The sequence below is a fragment of the Populus nigra genome, chromosome 6 (assembly GCF_951802175.1).
Source record: "Populus nigra chromosome 6, ddPopNigr1.1, whole genome shotgun sequence".
NCBI classification, from domain to species: domain Eukaryota; kingdom Viridiplantae; phylum Streptophyta; class Magnoliopsida; order Malpighiales; family Salicaceae; genus Populus; species Populus nigra.
Window position 1 is genome coordinate 5,227,449 of NC_084857.1, and position 16,187 is coordinate 5,243,635.

At 35.7% G+C, this 16,187-nt stretch overlaps 2 protein-coding genes across 3 annotated transcripts; one reads left to right on the forward strand and one right to left on the reverse strand.

The window, feature by feature from the left end:
* The first annotated feature begins 3,137 nt into the window (after window positions 1–3,137).
* LOC133695894 (uncharacterized) lies at window positions 3,138–6,190 on the forward strand. The gene is made up of 3 exons (XM_062117864.1): window positions 3,138–3,570; window positions 3,648–3,995; window positions 5,488–6,190. The coding sequence occupies exons 1-3, from the start codon at window positions 3,262–3,264 to the stop codon at window positions 5,974–5,976; spliced, it is 1,146 nt and encodes a 381-aa protein (XP_061973848.1). The 5' UTR covers window positions 3,138–3,261; the 3' UTR covers window positions 5,977–6,190.
* Window positions 6,191–12,082: 5,892 nt separating this feature from the next.
* Window positions 12,083–14,390, reverse strand: LOC133696175 (myb family transcription factor IPN2-like). 2 transcript variants are annotated; one of them, XM_062118279.1, is made up of 6 exons: window positions 14,067–14,390; window positions 13,848–13,924; window positions 13,642–13,699; window positions 13,320–13,386; window positions 13,076–13,145; window positions 12,083–12,957 (listed from the first exon to the last, which is right to left on the reverse strand). In XM_062118279.1, the coding sequence occupies exons 1-6, from the start codon at window positions 14,233–14,235 to the stop codon at window positions 12,301–12,303; spliced, it is 1,098 nt and encodes a 365-aa protein (XP_061974263.1). In that variant the 5' UTR covers window positions 14,236–14,390; the 3' UTR covers window positions 12,083–12,300. The 2 variants fall into 2 exon arrangements, with proteins under 2 accessions (XP_061974263.1, XP_061974264.1); XM_062118280.1 differs by having other exon boundaries at window positions 13,076–13,118; window positions 14,067–14,389.
* Between the last annotated feature and the right edge of the window lie 1,797 nt (window positions 14,391–16,187).

Here is a 16,187-nt window from a genome sequence, read left to right on the forward strand (position 1 = left end):
AACTCACCAGAATACCAGATTACAAGCCTATATCCGACAACTATGAAGTCAGTGACACACCAAACAGTGCACAAACACCGAGGAATAATGCTTCATGCAATTCATACCTAGTCACAAGACAGTTCATGCTACATAATACATATCTCACTTGATATACAAAATTCAAGTGGTCGTCTTCTCCTATTTCACCCTTTTATCAATATTAAGGTAACAAAACAGGCAGCATGTCCACCAAACAATTGTTGCTAGGCAGAGCAATTGTTGTTTTGTTTTTGTATTTCACTTGGGCTGGGTTTCTAAGGCGGGTCATGAACTTCTGGGCTAAGGCTCTTGGGCCTGCGTTTTATGTTCTAGTTTGTTGGGCAAGTGTCAATTTTTGTGAGGGCCCAATGCGCGTAAACTTTCTAAAGTTTGCTGATCAGATAGCGAAGGGCGAACGCATCAACGTCAAAATGAATGGGCTATCTCGGGTAACTTTCTACCTGTCATGTTCCATCTTCACCGAGGTATGGAGGCGGAGTCACCACATCATCTTCACCATATGTAGGACATGTTTGGTATTTTAGAAGCTTTTGTGGCTAAGTGGCGGGAAAAAAAAAGTTTAGACAAATTATTTTTTTCGTGTATCAGTTGGTTGAAATATATATGATTGAAACTGAATTTGATGTTGATAAAAAAAAACATGTCTAATGGTTAAAAATTATCGTTAAAATTTAGCTGCTATGGTCAACCTTGTGACTTGTTCCGCCCCCGTCCCGGGTTCGACCCTCTATGTGCACGCCTGTCACCCCCGCGGTGCCTTACCTGCTCCTGGGCTTGCAGGATGTCCAGTGGGCCGTGGGGAATAGTCGTGGTGCGCGCAAGCTGGCCCGGACACCCCACGTAAATAATAAAAAAAATTATCTTTAAAATTAATGTTGGTAATATAATTACTTAAAAGCACATGAATCGTATTTTTAATTTCTAATTACATAAAGAAAAATATATTACCAATACAATATAAAAAGGTCCCAAGAAAAAAAGAACACCCGTACTTGTGATGTCTTAGAGTTTGGTCTCATGAGATTGTCTCAAGTGCAAAGTTGCCCTCTTTTTGTCGAGCATTCTTTTGTATCTTGCAATTTTTTGCAGGGTGAGATGATGTTAACGTCATGGCTGTCTACATGAAATACAAGACTAAGATGTGATAGACCAGCTATTCTTATGTAATCATGTGCATAAATTTTACCATGTGTCTCGATGTCAAATTAATGTAGTATATATATCGATCCTGCTTATAGTTCCCAGCACATGAAAGTTACGTCTCAACCTTTCACCAAAACAGAGAGTGCTTTCGGCTTGGAAGATCACCCATCTCCCTCCATCTGCCTCTCGCCATTGATGCCGACTCTCCACCACATTAATCGCAATATTGAGATCCAATTGCCGGCCCACCTCTTTGTGGATCCCAGATGATAAGCTTTTTTTCAAAAAAATTACGACAACTTTACTATCAACGTCGAATATAAGTGCAAGTGGGCACCTAGTTTTTTCTTTTTTTTCCTTCTGGTATTCACTGACAAATCATGATCACTGATATTTAGGGTTTGATAAATTGGCTGACAGTAGTTATATATAAAATTAAAAGCGAAATTCGTCTGATATTAATTGTAAAAAAAAAAGAAAAAAAAAGAAATTCTGTGGTTAATGCTAATGATTAGGTAGGCTTATATTCGACGATTCTTCTTTTGGAGATTAAATTATCGCATGGTGACAAGATTATACGCTCGAGGGAACCATTTTGGGAAATGCAGATTTAATAATCACCATTAAAGAAGATACGGCCAGGAAGCTAGTGATTGCACAGAACCTCAATTGCGCAGTGTAAGCTCTGGATCTATTGACCGGAGAGGATTTTGTACTCAAGTATTTGTCAAACATTACCAAGAGCATCGTACCGATTCAAGAGTGTTGAAAAGACACCCAGGAATTCAAGAGAGGTTAATCGCTGTCCATTAACTAAGGAAAGGGAATATTGTAATTATTGCTTATTTAAATTTAAAGTCACCGCGCAGAAGTTAAATTTATTAAAATAACCTTTTATATTTTTAAAAGAGGTTTGCTACGTTTCCACACTCTTGCTTTTGACTGTTATTGGCAACACCGATCCCACTATTTTTTACGCTGAACCGATTTTTATCTACGATAAAAGTGAAGTGTACTGGAACATCATTAGCACATCATTTCAAAAATAAAACTCAATTTCTATAATGTCGATTTTTATTTTTTTAAAATATTACTTTTATCTAGAGTACTGGCGGGATATTAGAATTAAAATAAAATATTTATTCTAAAATAAAATATGTTTTGTAAGATGCGCTGTTTTACACACACACACACACAGATATATATATATATATATATATATATATATATATATATATATATAAAAAGTGGTAGGAAATTGGAAGTTTAATATAGGGTTCTTGAAAGAGTTTGATTCAAGGGGTGTGATGAGAAGGGTATATTTGTCATTAAAAAAGTTTAGAGCTCAAATCTTGAATAGTGTGTTATTTTATTATATAAAAATAAATTTCAGGTGGAAATATGTCAGTGGAGATGGTTGAAACAGGAAGAGTGTCCTTGGCAGCAGAACCCTACCACCATTATTTATCTATGTACGTCTCTAGTGCAGATAGACGTGGCTACAGCCATACCAGAAAACTCCCAGGAAATGTGTAGCAGATGAATAAACACTGGAGAAATGAATGAAATGAAGTATCGATGTTGCTGTGGGCCAATCATGAAGACTTCACTGCTCTTATTACGCAGTGATTTTAAGGAAGATTACCCCTGAAGACCAGGGTAATTAGGAGATAAAAAAATGTAGGGTATGATCAAAGGGAAGAAAGAGAGAGCTAAATTTATCTCCAAAATATAGAAAGAGACAGCCCCTAATCCATCCGGCTCCTCTCACCTGGAGTTTCTCAAGAGAATCCCTGCAGAAGTTAAACGACAAGAGGAGTCTAAAAGGAAAAAAAAAAAAAAAAAAGAATAAAGCGAAAGACATCCCAACATGCAAGTCTGTATTATAATAATTACCATCATCTGCCGTTGGACAGATAAGCTGTCCCTTTTTGTCTCTTCCTTCTCATTCTTAGCTCTACTCACAACCGTAATAAACGCTTTTATATACAACTTCTGTTCACTTTAACTTTAAACCCCATTCTTCATCTCAACAACTTTCACTTTCTATTTCTTAACATTAATCTCCTCGCAACCATGGGCTCAAGAGCAAGAAGGAAGCAAAGATGGTGCACACAAACCTTAACTCCGCTGCTAGAAGGTCCTGACCCCGACATGCAAGAAGAAGGTAACAAAAAGGAAAGCTCATGGGAAGTAATTCGTGAATGGTTTCGATTGCAAAAGGGTCTTCCAGCAGGTAACAGTTTTTCAGTATCGTTACATGGGAGTATTCCAGTCAAAGGACAAGATTTAAGGCTTTTACTTGGAGTTTTGGGCTGCCCTCTAGCTCCAATCCCTCTAGTTAACGACCCCATTCATCGCATTCACATTAAAAACACTCCTATTGTAAGTTCTTCTACACTACTTATCCATGTGTTTATTTTCTTAATTCGGCAACTCCATCTTATCAATTTTTTCTATAGGAAAATTCTGCCGCGCATTATATCATCCAACAATATTTGGCAGCAACAGGGTGTTTAAAGCAACAAAAATGTATGAAAAACATGTATTCAACAGGGAGTGTGAAGATGATTCGTTGCGAGACAGAAATTTCCTCGGGAAAAAACGTGAAGAGCTTGGGGACTAGAAGTGGCGAAAATGGGTGCTTTGTTCTTTGGCAAATGTTGCCGGGGATGTGGTCTCTTGAATTGGTTGTTGGGGAAAATAAGGTCATAGCAGGCAGCGATGGGAAGACCGTGTGGCGTCACACTCCTTGGCTTGGCACTCATGCTGCCAAGGGACCCCAACGCCCTCTACGTCGCATAATCCAGGTACAAACTATATATATAGTGCATCAAATTCAATATTAATCTTGATGAAATTGCCCCCTTAAAGATTGAAGACCATAGTTTTAGTTAACCATAAAGAAACATTAGCCAGAAAACTAGTGATCTAAAACTGGTAGTGCAATATCGGGCTATGAGGGAGAAGAAACAACAGGGTGAACTGAGGAATATTTCTGTTTTTCTCTAGGTTGAAGACTATAAGACAAAATTAGGAACATTGCTTTTTACTCTACAATTTACTTTTAACCTACTTTAATCGAATTTACATACCAGACATAAGGATGGGGATGGAAGACCAATACAACTTTTTTTCTTTAAAATAAAATAAAATTTGAAGACCTATCTATATGTGTAGATCACAATCCCGAGAAATGGTAGGATCTATGTACAAGTAGCTGACATGATAGGGAAACTGTCTTGAGCTTTACCAGACAGACTAGCTTCTTTTTTTGAACTCTCACGTTATTCAGAGTTAGGAATGGCACGTGATTTTGTTTTTGACGTCATCTTTGATCATGTTCAAAGTATATACACATATATTTTTGGGACTGCAGCTTGTAATCATCCTTTTGCACTTTACTTTTCCTTTTTTGCACTTTAGTGAATAACACCTGATTTATTGCATTATCGCCCCTTGCTTTTCTTGCCTTCCCCCCCTCTTCTTTGTTTATTTTCTTCTCGTTCCCATGTCAATCGTTTTCCTTCTCTCCTTTCTCCAATAGTATGAAACTATCGTGGCATACTTGAAAATTGAAATCCCTGTACCTCGTCCGGGGCTCCTTCCTTTGCCTCTAGCCCCAAGTGACGGAGGGATGAACATTCCTTCGGAGTTTTTGGGCCAAGCCCCGTTTCCCACAAAAAACCAGGGAATTAGTCATAACTTGTGAAGGAACATTTATGCTTAGGTTTCTTTTTTTTTCAGGAGTGGCATCCCCATTTTGTACATGTTTCCTTTGCTTGCCATGACATGAGAGGAATCACTGGCCTGCAGCTGTTGAGATTTTGTGCACCTTAAATAAAAAGCATATGATTCTACTTCCTTTATTTTCATGTATTATTGAAATTGCATGGTTGTCAAAGCTGAGCTAGAATATGTGTGGAAGTACCAAAATATTTGGACCTCCCTCGTCATCATATCCTTGTTCTTTTACTCATTAATAATTCGAGACTTAGATCAGCTATCCTCCATTCTCACACGAAAAGATAGGGATCAGTGTAGCTAACAGTATTTCATTGAATTCTTTGAAATTTATGAATTTAATTTGTGGTTCTTTCATTTGATTTCAGGTGTCTTGTCATGCTTCCTTAGTTTTATATATATATATATATATATATATAAAAGCTCAAACCTGAAACCTCTTAAATTACAAGTTATTAGTACCCTGTCCTGCATCTAATTATGTGCTCGAACACTAATATCACCTAAAACTTAGACCTTTTCTTCGTGCACTCAATTAATCATGTGGTGGTATTCCAGGGCCTGGATCCAAAGAGTACAGCCAGCTTATTTGCTAAAGCACAATGCTTAGGGGAGAAAAGAATTGGCGAGGATGATTGCTTCGTTTTGAAAGTAGCTGCTGATCGAGAAGCTGTAATGGAAAGAAGTGAAGGGCCAGCTGAGGTGCTTAGGCATGTACTGTATGGCTATTTTTGCCAAAAAAGTGGCCTCTTAATGTATTTGGAGGACTCCCATCTAACAAGGGTACAAACTCCAGAAAATGAAACTATCTATTGGGAGACTACTATAGGAAGTAGTATTGGCGACTATAGAGATGTGGATGGTGTGTTAATAGCTCATCAAGGAAGGTCAATTGCTACAGTTTTTCGATTCGAGGAAGTGTCAGTGCAACACAGTAGGACTAGAATGGAAGAAGTATGGAGGATCGATGATGTCGTGTTCAATGTGCCAGGGCTTTCCATGGATTATTTCATCCCTCCTGCTGATATCTATGATGCTTCTCCATGATTAACTTGCATTAACTATAACTATGTTTTTGATCTAATTGCAATACTGGTGGGGTTTGTGGTGTATTTAATCTTCAAGTGTAGTATGTAACCGGTTTCCAAGCCACGAAGAACAAAATGACCAATTCAAGCTTGGGATGGAATAAGATGTTAAGTTTATTAGGTATTCACAGGCGTTAAATCTATAATATAGCTAGGTGAAAAGTTGTATTCAAGCTTGTTATAATCTTCCCAAGTCTACTTTTGAGTTGCTACTGAGAAATTGAAAATCGGAGAGCGAATCTTACTGACACTGGCGAGTGTTTGTCTCTTCCGAAAGAAAACTCATGAACTGGGATTTGCATCGAACTTTGAAGGGGATAAAGCATGGGCTGGGAAGAGCCTGATCGAGGACACAGAAAAAACTCTAAGCTGGACTTATTAACCTTAGAAATAATTTGTAGTAGGCCATTTGTAATTATGGGCTTAAAGCGCCGTGACCAAGTAATCAAGCAACAAACCATATTGTAATTGTCTCAGCCTGTTTTGGGCCTTAAACCCTGTCATGGAGTTTTTTTTCTTTTCTTTTTTGAGAATAATTGCTTCGCTTGGATTCGAAGGGAAAACACTTTTTTTTTAAAAAAAGTTATATTCTTATTTATTTTATAAATACTGTTATTTCGATTTCATTTAGGTAGAATGTAGATTATTAAATCCAAGAAAGAAATGTGATACATGAAGTTTACTTCATAAGAAACTTTATGCATCCAGCCATCCACCATAAATACGAAGCATTAAAATGATGCTGATAAGAGGATGCGTTGAAGCTTAAATGGTGAATTGTCCCGACGTTAACCCATGGAAATTAATTGGGGGGTGGGGGGGGGGGTGTCGAGTCCAATTATTTTTCTGCATAACTCGAAGAAAATTCTTAAATCATATATATTTAACACGTATAATTCAACGCCCCCATAACTTTAAGATGAGAAAAACATATCCCAGTTCCCAAGAACAGAGATCTGGCAACTCACAGGCCCACCTCTTAGGAGGTGCTGCGCCTTAGCCTACAGATCGGAGTCTATGGGAAGCAATATGAGGTCTTTTTTCCATGTAACTGTGGTGATTTGATGATATGTGGAATCCAATATGTGCTGAATATTAGTTTCACTTTGACACAAGTTGTTGCGGTGGTTCACAAAATTCTGCCGTGGACTGTCCTGCTTGTTACAAAGTAGCACCTAGGATTTTTAAAACTTTAAGCATAGGGGGGCATCAGGCAGCTCGATAGGACGTCGTGTATTTTGAAACAGAAATTCTATTTCAGAAGCTTTAGCTCGTTCAACGAAAACAGCTCCACTAAGAGCATTTCGGTGTGGTAAGGCCCAGGCGAGTTTAGACCGTCTCCGAAAGGTTTTCATTCTTATTTTGGGCCAAGCATATTGAATGTCCCGTGCCCTCTTTTTATTTTTTCAATGGCAATCAATTGACCTTTTATTATCAATGATAAATTCATAACCGAATAAAGGAAGTTTGTGTGCGCGTATATGTCCCCCCCCCTTTTTTTCCCAAGCCTTCATCTTAATCGCCAACCCATTTTTTCCATGGTTTGAATCTGATATCTCTCCATGGAAAATTCAACTATTTCCTGCTAAAGTACTGTCTCTTAGTGCTTCAACCCTCGTCCTTTATTATTCTTACTAGAAGGTTTGCCTGCCTTGCATCGCAGATTGGGTTAAATTTTATATAATATAAAAAAAAATGTTTGGGCAATTAATGATGATTTGAGTCGATCCTAATTAATTTAACAAACTCACCACCTACAATATGATCCTGAGATAAAAAAAACAATATTACTTTTTTAAAAAATCAAAGTTAAATAAAAAGCCATTGAAAAAAAATTGAGTCAGCCTAAGATGACTAACTTGTGACTTGGGATAGCCCAACAGAAAAAAAAATCACAATTCAAGGCCCAATAACCTATCGTTAATGATAAAATTAAAAAAAATAATTTTTTTAAAAAAAGTAAAAAAAAAATGAGTTAACTTGATAAACTTACGACATGCAATATGAGATCGGGATTAAAAAAACTATTTAAAAAAAAGCTTGAAAAAGAAGACCAAAACTAAATCAATAGAAAAAACATTGAAACAAAAACTAAGTTAAACCTGGTTAAATGGACTAACTCATGACCCATGATAACCCAATATAAAAAGGACAAGAAAAAAGTCCATCAAAGCCATACCAGCAGTCTCCACTGCCACGCGTCTACCCACTAGAAAGACCTTAGTGGGTCATTTCTAACGCTTCCATGAAAGCCTATGTTTAGTTATCATAGGAGCTTGCACCTATCAAATTTTTTTTTTTGCATTTATTAAAAGACCAAATTAACCCTCATTCGAAAAGACAAAAAAACCCCTAAACAACAACTACATGATTTTTTTTTCCTAGAAAGGTATTTTAGATTTTTTATTGTCCTTTTGAAATTGAAAACTAAAAAATATACCTACATAAAAGTTAATTAAATTATGCTTTTGAAGGTATTTGAGTCATTACACAGTGCAAAAGAAAACAAAAAATACCTATATGCCCCTATTCAATCTTATAACAACAAATGTATCCAATGAAAAAGATCATATTACTCCTCAAATCATGTGACTTATCTTAATATTCTTAAAAGTCTCTAAAATCCATGTTCACATGGAAGTTAAGTAGTTAATTTCATAAATATTTATTATCTCGTTGGATATATAAGTGATATATATTTCATGATCATTTCATGTGAAAAGTTAAACTAAAGGAGAGATTATCAATTACCATTCTTGATGTGTCTTATAATTAGCTTACAATTATACAAATCATTCCTTTTATTTCTAAAATCACATGAACCATCCTTGTTTCTATGTGCTCATCTTAACAAATTAATGTCCCCTTGTCATTGTCTATAGACATTTAAATTCCAGTTTATTTTGTATTTCTTTAGTTAATATTTGGTTAACAAAAGAGTCATGCACAGTTGAGACATGATAGACATGTTATTAGTTTATTTTTTTATTTTAAAAAGACATTATTATTTAACTTTAAAACTGTCATAGCTAGATAGAGCTTTATTTTCATGTATCTGTTTCGTTTCTTCGATCGAAAATATTTGTTTTTGTTTTATCTATCTTTTTTGTGAAGCACAAATCTTATAGTGTTTTCTAGAAAATAAACAATAAGAGATGTTCGTGGTTCAAATGATGTACATGGACATTTTTTTTCTGTGTAAAAAAAAAGGATAAATTAGGGTGATAATAATTTGAAAACATTTAAGTGAAGATAATGAGTGTAATTTTTGTAAAAAAAGGTCATAAGGAATGTTATTTTCATTATTTTGGCAATGATTAGTGAAACTGAGCATGCAAAAATCTACATCGGGTGTATTTTTCGATAATTATCACAGTAAACGGTATACACCAGTCAATGTCCTTAGCGTGACCACCACATATCCAACCTTATTTTTATCCTTAACTAACTCAATCCCCACGAACAAATTTTCTACATGCCTAGCTAAAAGCATGAGAGACATGGGACAAAAGAAGCTTCTAGCCAGTACTTTGCTAGTAAACACTCAAAGCAAGAACCCAAACGTATCGAATGAGGAAGCTAAACAGAATCCAAGGTGCCTTAATCAGGATGCAAACAATTATTTAATTTGCTTCGAACATCGTGCCTCAATCACCCTATCATTATTTTCTTTCTTGGCAGATTCATAATCTTATTATATGATCATTACCACATAAAGCATAATGCTCACATTATGCATGTAAATTAGTGTAAATGTAATATAAAACGTACCCATGCAGCAGGTTTTGAGGCAAGGAAGACCCTCAACTCTGTACACATAAAGGTAGAAGCTTCCTCGATATGTGCACTCATGAAAGTGCGTTGTATTCCTCCTCTCCTTTAGGCTTTATTAGCTTTTCTTCTTTCTCTGTGTCTGTGTGGAGAGAAGGAGCTTTCCTGACAATTTCTCTGCAACCGATAAAGGTAGTGGCACCACATCTTTTTTGTCATCATCAACAAAGAGAAAGAAACCTCTGCATATTTCTCATCTTTGCTACATCACCAACCTAGTGATATATAACTAAAGGGTGATATTTTTATTTGGTTACTATTTAGTTTGCCTATATATATATGTGTGTGTGTGCGCGAATATAGGCAAATATGGAACTGGGATGAAAATCTGAGTTCTGGTTCAGTATTGGTAGAGAATTTATCAGTCAAAAGTATGCACCATAAGATCAACTAATTAATAAAATTGCATACATTGTCGATGTATATAATGATCATATGATGGTTCTAAAAAGGGTTCAATATCAGGGGAGGCAAAATCTTAGTTAAGAATATGGTGAAAGGGATATGTGTGTTTTTTCTTCACGTCATGCTGATGCATGCATACCAAAATAATGATGAGATTACCCTCTAGTAATTTGTCCTCTTCCTTTTGATGCCCTTGGAACACAGTAGTAATTTATTAAAGGAGCATGAATTAGCTAGATACCCCCTGTCGGGTTCTCTCAAGGGTAAAATATTATTCTTCATGAAAAAAGCTTTCCATATATGTAATCTCTCCCTTCACTCAGATCAAATGTATTATTTTACTGCTGCATTTGTGCTTCCCAAAACCCTAGAATGTTTTTTTTTTTTGACAGGGATATAGTGGATTTTTTTTTTCTTATGTTCATTTCCCCAATGGCTTTGTCTGCAATGATAGGACTAACTAACTGAGAGCAACTAACTTAAAAGCAACGGTTAGAAAAAGATTTCTGGATTAGTACGTAACAGGCATGATGGCTTGACCATTGACCCACGAGGACCAAACATGACATTGTACAAGTACAGGGCTATGAGATTGTAAAAGCCCCCATCAGAACAAATTTTGAATTTTCCTGTTTCGTAAAATAAGCTGTATCATAATGCATTGAGGTTCTGGATACACATGTTTCACTCCTCCATGATACATGTTTTTTCATGTGGTTTTAGCTTTACATAAATATTGCATATACTTTATTCAAATTTAGGGATTTTTTCTCTTTTTTTCCCTATATATATATATATATATATATATATATATATATATATAAATTGATTGCCGTTTCTTATTGTTCGAGAGGGTATTAGCCCGGTCTGGTCTTGCAGCCGGTTAATAAAGGCGTTGCTTGATTTCCCTTTTCGCTCATAAAAGAAAATGGAAGATGTTGCTCTTTCTTTGGATTAATTATTCATTGTTTCCAGAAAAAATCCCAGGTTCTCACATAAATAGGGGCCATAATTAGTGATGATATTGGTAAATTTGACTTGCATGCATGTAAGAGGAGTACTCTGCATAATTTTCTTTTCTTGTCTTTTCAGTTTGTTTTCTTCGACCACGTCGAGGAAGGTCAAGTACGCAAATTGTCGATCTAGAACTCATGCCTGTATCCCTCAAGCTCGGGCCTTGATTGAAAAATTAAAGCTGGTGGCTTTTTTTTTTTTTTGCAGGGATAATGGCAAAGTCAGTGGCATTTGTTTTTTATATTTTTTGTTCAGTAGAAGATTCAATGGGTCTTCAAGGACACGATGAAATATCTTCTTTCTTTCTATCCTTAAATTTCCATTAGATATCCCTATCATGGTTCGAAACTGAACCCAGTCACATACTTTAATGATGATACCAAACTGTTTTCGAATGACATTTGAAGATATCATGAAATGTTAACACCATGAACTTAATCCGCTAAGCTAGTATGAACTTAATTTAATGCATGGAATAAAGAAAGGTGCAAGAAGATGACAAGACTCCGTAGCATTTGCCTTTGTATGTAATTCTATGCACAAACCTGAAGGGCTGTGGTGTATATGTACTTGTCAATTTCAATAAAGAGATAAAATGAAGGAGATGAAGTTATATATATATATATATAGCTTGAAGACTCCTTGTTGTATCGACACCAAACGTACGGGATGGGAGTTAATTACAAGCAAATAATATTAATAGCAGTAGAGGAGTTGCCACGAAATTTATTTATTAAATTAAGTGTTAATTAATATGCTACCGTATTCCAAGCCATGAAATATAAGATGCACGAGGGATGAAAGAAGAAGCCAAGTGCCAAAATAAGTACAAGTTTGATGTACTTGTTAATTCATAACAATTTAACTGGATTGTTTGCCACGCATGGCGTTATGTTATGCCCAGCTAGAGCAGAACCCTAATTTAATAAATTGCTAGTAACTTTCAAGCCCAAAAACCCTACATCTCATACTTATAAAGAAGCTTAATAATTTATATCATGTCACTTACATCTACACAAGTCATAGGTCAGCTTCAACCAAATGGTGAGTTTCTGCCTTGTGGCATAGCGCCAGTGTTGATCATAGGGCTCATCCTTTCGGCTGCTAGTGGTGATCTTCTTGGGGATGGCCTTTTTAGCTTTGCTGATGCTTCAAATTTCTTCTCATCCAGTGCATCACCCTGAAGCGCTGGCTTTATTTCATACATGTCAGATATGGAATCCAGATCAGTACCCCTATCCATTGATGGTGGTGCCATCTGGATTTGATCACCTTTGAAAGGATCATCTTGTGGTTCAAGACATGCCGGTCCTGATCCCAAATCCTGCAAACGCAGATCGTCCGGCCAAATCAAAGGGCTCTTTCCACTACCATCGTAAGGACTAGGCCTCTTCTTTCCCAAACAAATGTTGTCGTTGTTCGGCATGAAACCATCGAGTGATGGCCTATCCATATTGTGTTGAAGGTCAAGCTGGTCACCCCCATAAATGTTAAGGTCTTGAAATGCTGGAAAATTCAGCGTGCCAAATTCTTTCATTGCACCCATACCAGGAATTCCTTGATTCCCCATTCCCTTATAGCTTCCAGAAGCCAAGTTTTGATCACCTGCTAGGGTTTGGCAAGCTTTCTCCAACAAACTTTGTATATATTTCCCTTGAGCCTCGGTCCTTAATTGAAGGTGTCTTTGAACCTGGAATTAATTTATATGCATCAAATAAAGTCTACACGGACTGTCTTTATTAAGGAAATAATTTATATATATAAAAAAGGGTGGAGTAGATGTTGAGGAACAAACGATCTGTGCTTACCTCTAATTGTTCATGCAGTCTTCTCTGCACCTCCATTTGCATCCTAATCGCATCAATCATGTGTGAGTTACTGCTATGTACAGTTTCACACATATATTCCACAGAAATGAAAGAAAGAAACTTAAGCGATTTTGTTTATATCGTTATTGTTATCCTTAATTAGAAGAAAATGAAAATTGCATGAACTCTGCTTGTTCGTAATTGTTTGGTTTAAGAGAGAGGTATTTTTTAATGTAATACTTACTCATTCATACTGCGGCTCATCATGCCAGATGAAGATGCTGCACTTCGTTGAAGATCTAACGCCGAAGCTGCTTGCCATGGAAAATTATGAAAAAATTAATCTGATCATTTTGATCACATTGTGCATGTATAAGAATCAAAGCAAGGAAAATTAAAATAGAACAGGTAAGCATTTAGATTAATTTTAGCACTCTCTGTGTAAAGCAAAAGGAAGGAAAGGAGTCGAATCCGAGTCTTTCCTTGCCACCTTTAACAACCGAAAGGATAAAAATAAAAATAAAAACCCTGTATATATATAAAGATAGCTTAATTAGCTCTCTTACCATCCTTAATTGAATGATCATTGAAATCCTTGTGGGGTTGCTTTCCAAGTCTGAATTTCTAAATTAAGAGAAAAGAAACGTTAAAGAAATGAAAATTAAAGATAGAAGGAAAAGAATGAATGAAATCAAGCCAACCCTACATCGAAAATGCCGCAAAGGTGTCAATACAAAAGCAAAAGAGGCATGAAAGAATGTTCTATTCAAACCTGAAGATGGCTTTTGAGGTGGTAAAGGGTAAGACCCTTCACACCCATGACTCTCATGATGGTTTTGGGAGTGGCCTCTGCAAATTTTTTGATCAAGCATAGAGAGGAGGGGCAATAGAACACGTATTAGAGAGATTGAAGAAGTGATCAGCACAAACAAATTAGGAACGTACATAAAAATAGAACTAAAGACTAGCTAGTCAAAGAGAGATTAAGTACTATCTGGGCCTCCAAGCTGAGTAACGGCATCCACAAAGCGTTCATGGAGCTCAACAGTCCAGCGGAGACGGGGCTTGGGGTCTGTGGTGAGGACAAGACCAGAGTCCCCTTGAACACACATGGGTCTATCATGGGAATTCATAGTTGAGGGTTTCTTGGTATGGAACATTCTCTCTCTCTTTCTCTCTCTCTCTAAGAGACTCTGGGAATACAAAGAGATTCAAGAACAAATGCGATGCAAATAGGGAAGAATAGGGTGCGTTTTTGAAGAAGAAGAGAGGGTGGGATTTGTTTCTCTCCCTCTCACACACACTAGTAGAAAGCAAGGGGGGGACAAGTTAACCTTGCATAAAAGAAAACGTATAGTAATGCCAATAAAATAAAATAAAATAAAGTATCTATCCCTAATGTGCAGCCCTACAACCTTTGTCAAAAGATACCCTCTCTCTATCTCTCTTCCTTAACTGTAGCAATCTACCCTAAATTGAAACACCATTGCCAAATAATTACTTGTTTCTAAAAAGATATTAGAATTCATAGAGATAGAGCGCGTGAGAATCTTTATGTTTTGGGGCTGTATAGATGTACCTGTAATATTGTCAGATAGGAGAGTAGAATACCTTTTATATCACCAAAAGAAGAATACATCTTTTCTGTAGTGTTATTCTTCTACCATGTGAAGCTTTTTTTGGTATTAAGATATGAGAAATGGAGGCCCTCTTGCAATCATGATGACCACGATATGTTTTGTACTTTTACCTCTATTTTTTTTTTTTTTTTTTTTTTTGGAGGGGGGAAGAGCCATGCTCTGCGCGCATATAAACCTAGATATATCTTACCAGACATTATGTGCATGGATGGTCACTCGACATCATTTCTCCTGTTTCGTAGTACAATCCACTTTTTAGCTTATTATGAACCAATAAGATCATAATTGCCAAGATGGTTTTGAGCGCAAAGACAGGCTTTAGTTCATGTCATTGCCAACAAAAAGGTTTCAATGATGGATGCCTTAAATGATTAAGACAGTCTCTATCTTGGCTCGTTGATTATATATATTGGCACAATAATAATGATTGTCATTTCGGATTATATAGTTATCTAACTCTCTTATATATATTGAAAATCTTCTCCTTTTCTTGTCATAATAATTATATATACATAGTTATCCAATTGTTATTAATTTTATTACAAAAATTGTTTTAAGCCCCCAAGGAATATATTGTGCGTGTCTTTGATACCCAGGTCTAGTCAGAGACTTCAGCTATAATTAAGTCGGAACAGGATATAGTTTATTCAAAAAATTAGCATTATTAAAACTTAAGAAATATTCCAGTTTACAAATAATTAATGTCCTGTGTAGTCTTAATTAGTGTGTGTTTTGGATTATACGGTAAGTTACAGATATTTTTTACTTGAAAATATATTAATGTATTTTTTTTTAATTTTTAATATTAGTACATTAAAAGCATTAGAAAACATTAAAAAAATTAATTTAATATTTTTTTAAGCTAAAAATACTTTTAAAAAACACCTAAAAAAAGAAGTAAAAGTACTCTCAAACACTCAAATAGATCTAATTCATGTTCATTTGTCACTTAGAGATTGTAATAATTATATAGCTAGAGATTGACTTGAAATTTTAGGTGGAGGATATATTAATTAACCATTAATATTATCCTCCTGTTAGATTCTGAATTTATTTAGACTTTCTTTGCAAGAAGTGCGTCTAGATCTTTTTGGCCTACTAAAAGAACTGATTGATATGTTTGTAATAATAATTATCTTGACATTTCTTTTCTAAACCTCTTTTGTGCACATAGAGTACTTTCACAATTACTGTGGGATATCTTTGTTCGTTTAATGTTTTTTTTTTTGGTCTTTTCTTTTAAAATATATATTTTTATATCAATTAATTTTCATATATTGAAATTAAATTCTATTTTACAATATCTATGCATACATCCTCGTGAAAATTTTGATAGATTTGAATTCCAAATGCTAAAAAAAGGAAGCAAAACCCTCAACAAGCCAGCCGCGCCGATCCCTCCAAGATAATTGTTGGAATATCTTTGATCTATAGATGTACGAACATCGTTGATGATGACGAAATCTTCACAC

Coding starts and splice junctions, on each gene's coding strand:
- LOC133696175 (XM_062118279.1), bottom strand. CDS start 14,235: ATGTTCCATACCAAGAAACCCTCAACTATGAATTCCCATGATAGACCC. Junction 13,700..13,847: donor ACCTCAAAAGCCATCTTCAG/GTTTGAATAGAA, acceptor CTCTTAATTTAG/AAATTCAGACTTGGAAAGCA. Junction 13,387..13,641: donor TGATCATTCAATTAAGGATG/GTAAGAGAGCTA, acceptor CATGGCAAGCAG/CTTCGGCGTTAGATCTTCAA.
- LOC133695894 (XM_062117864.1), top strand. CDS start 3,262: ATGGGCTCAAGAGCAAGAAGGAAGCAAAGATGGTGCACACAAACCTTA. Junction 3,571..3,647: donor ACATTAAAAACACTCCTATT/GTAAGTTCTTCT, acceptor TTTTTTCTATAG/GAAAATTCTGCCGCGCATTA. Junction 3,996..5,487: donor CTCTACGTCGCATAATCCAG/GTACAAACTATA, acceptor GTGGTATTCCAG/GGCCTGGATCCAAAGAGTAC.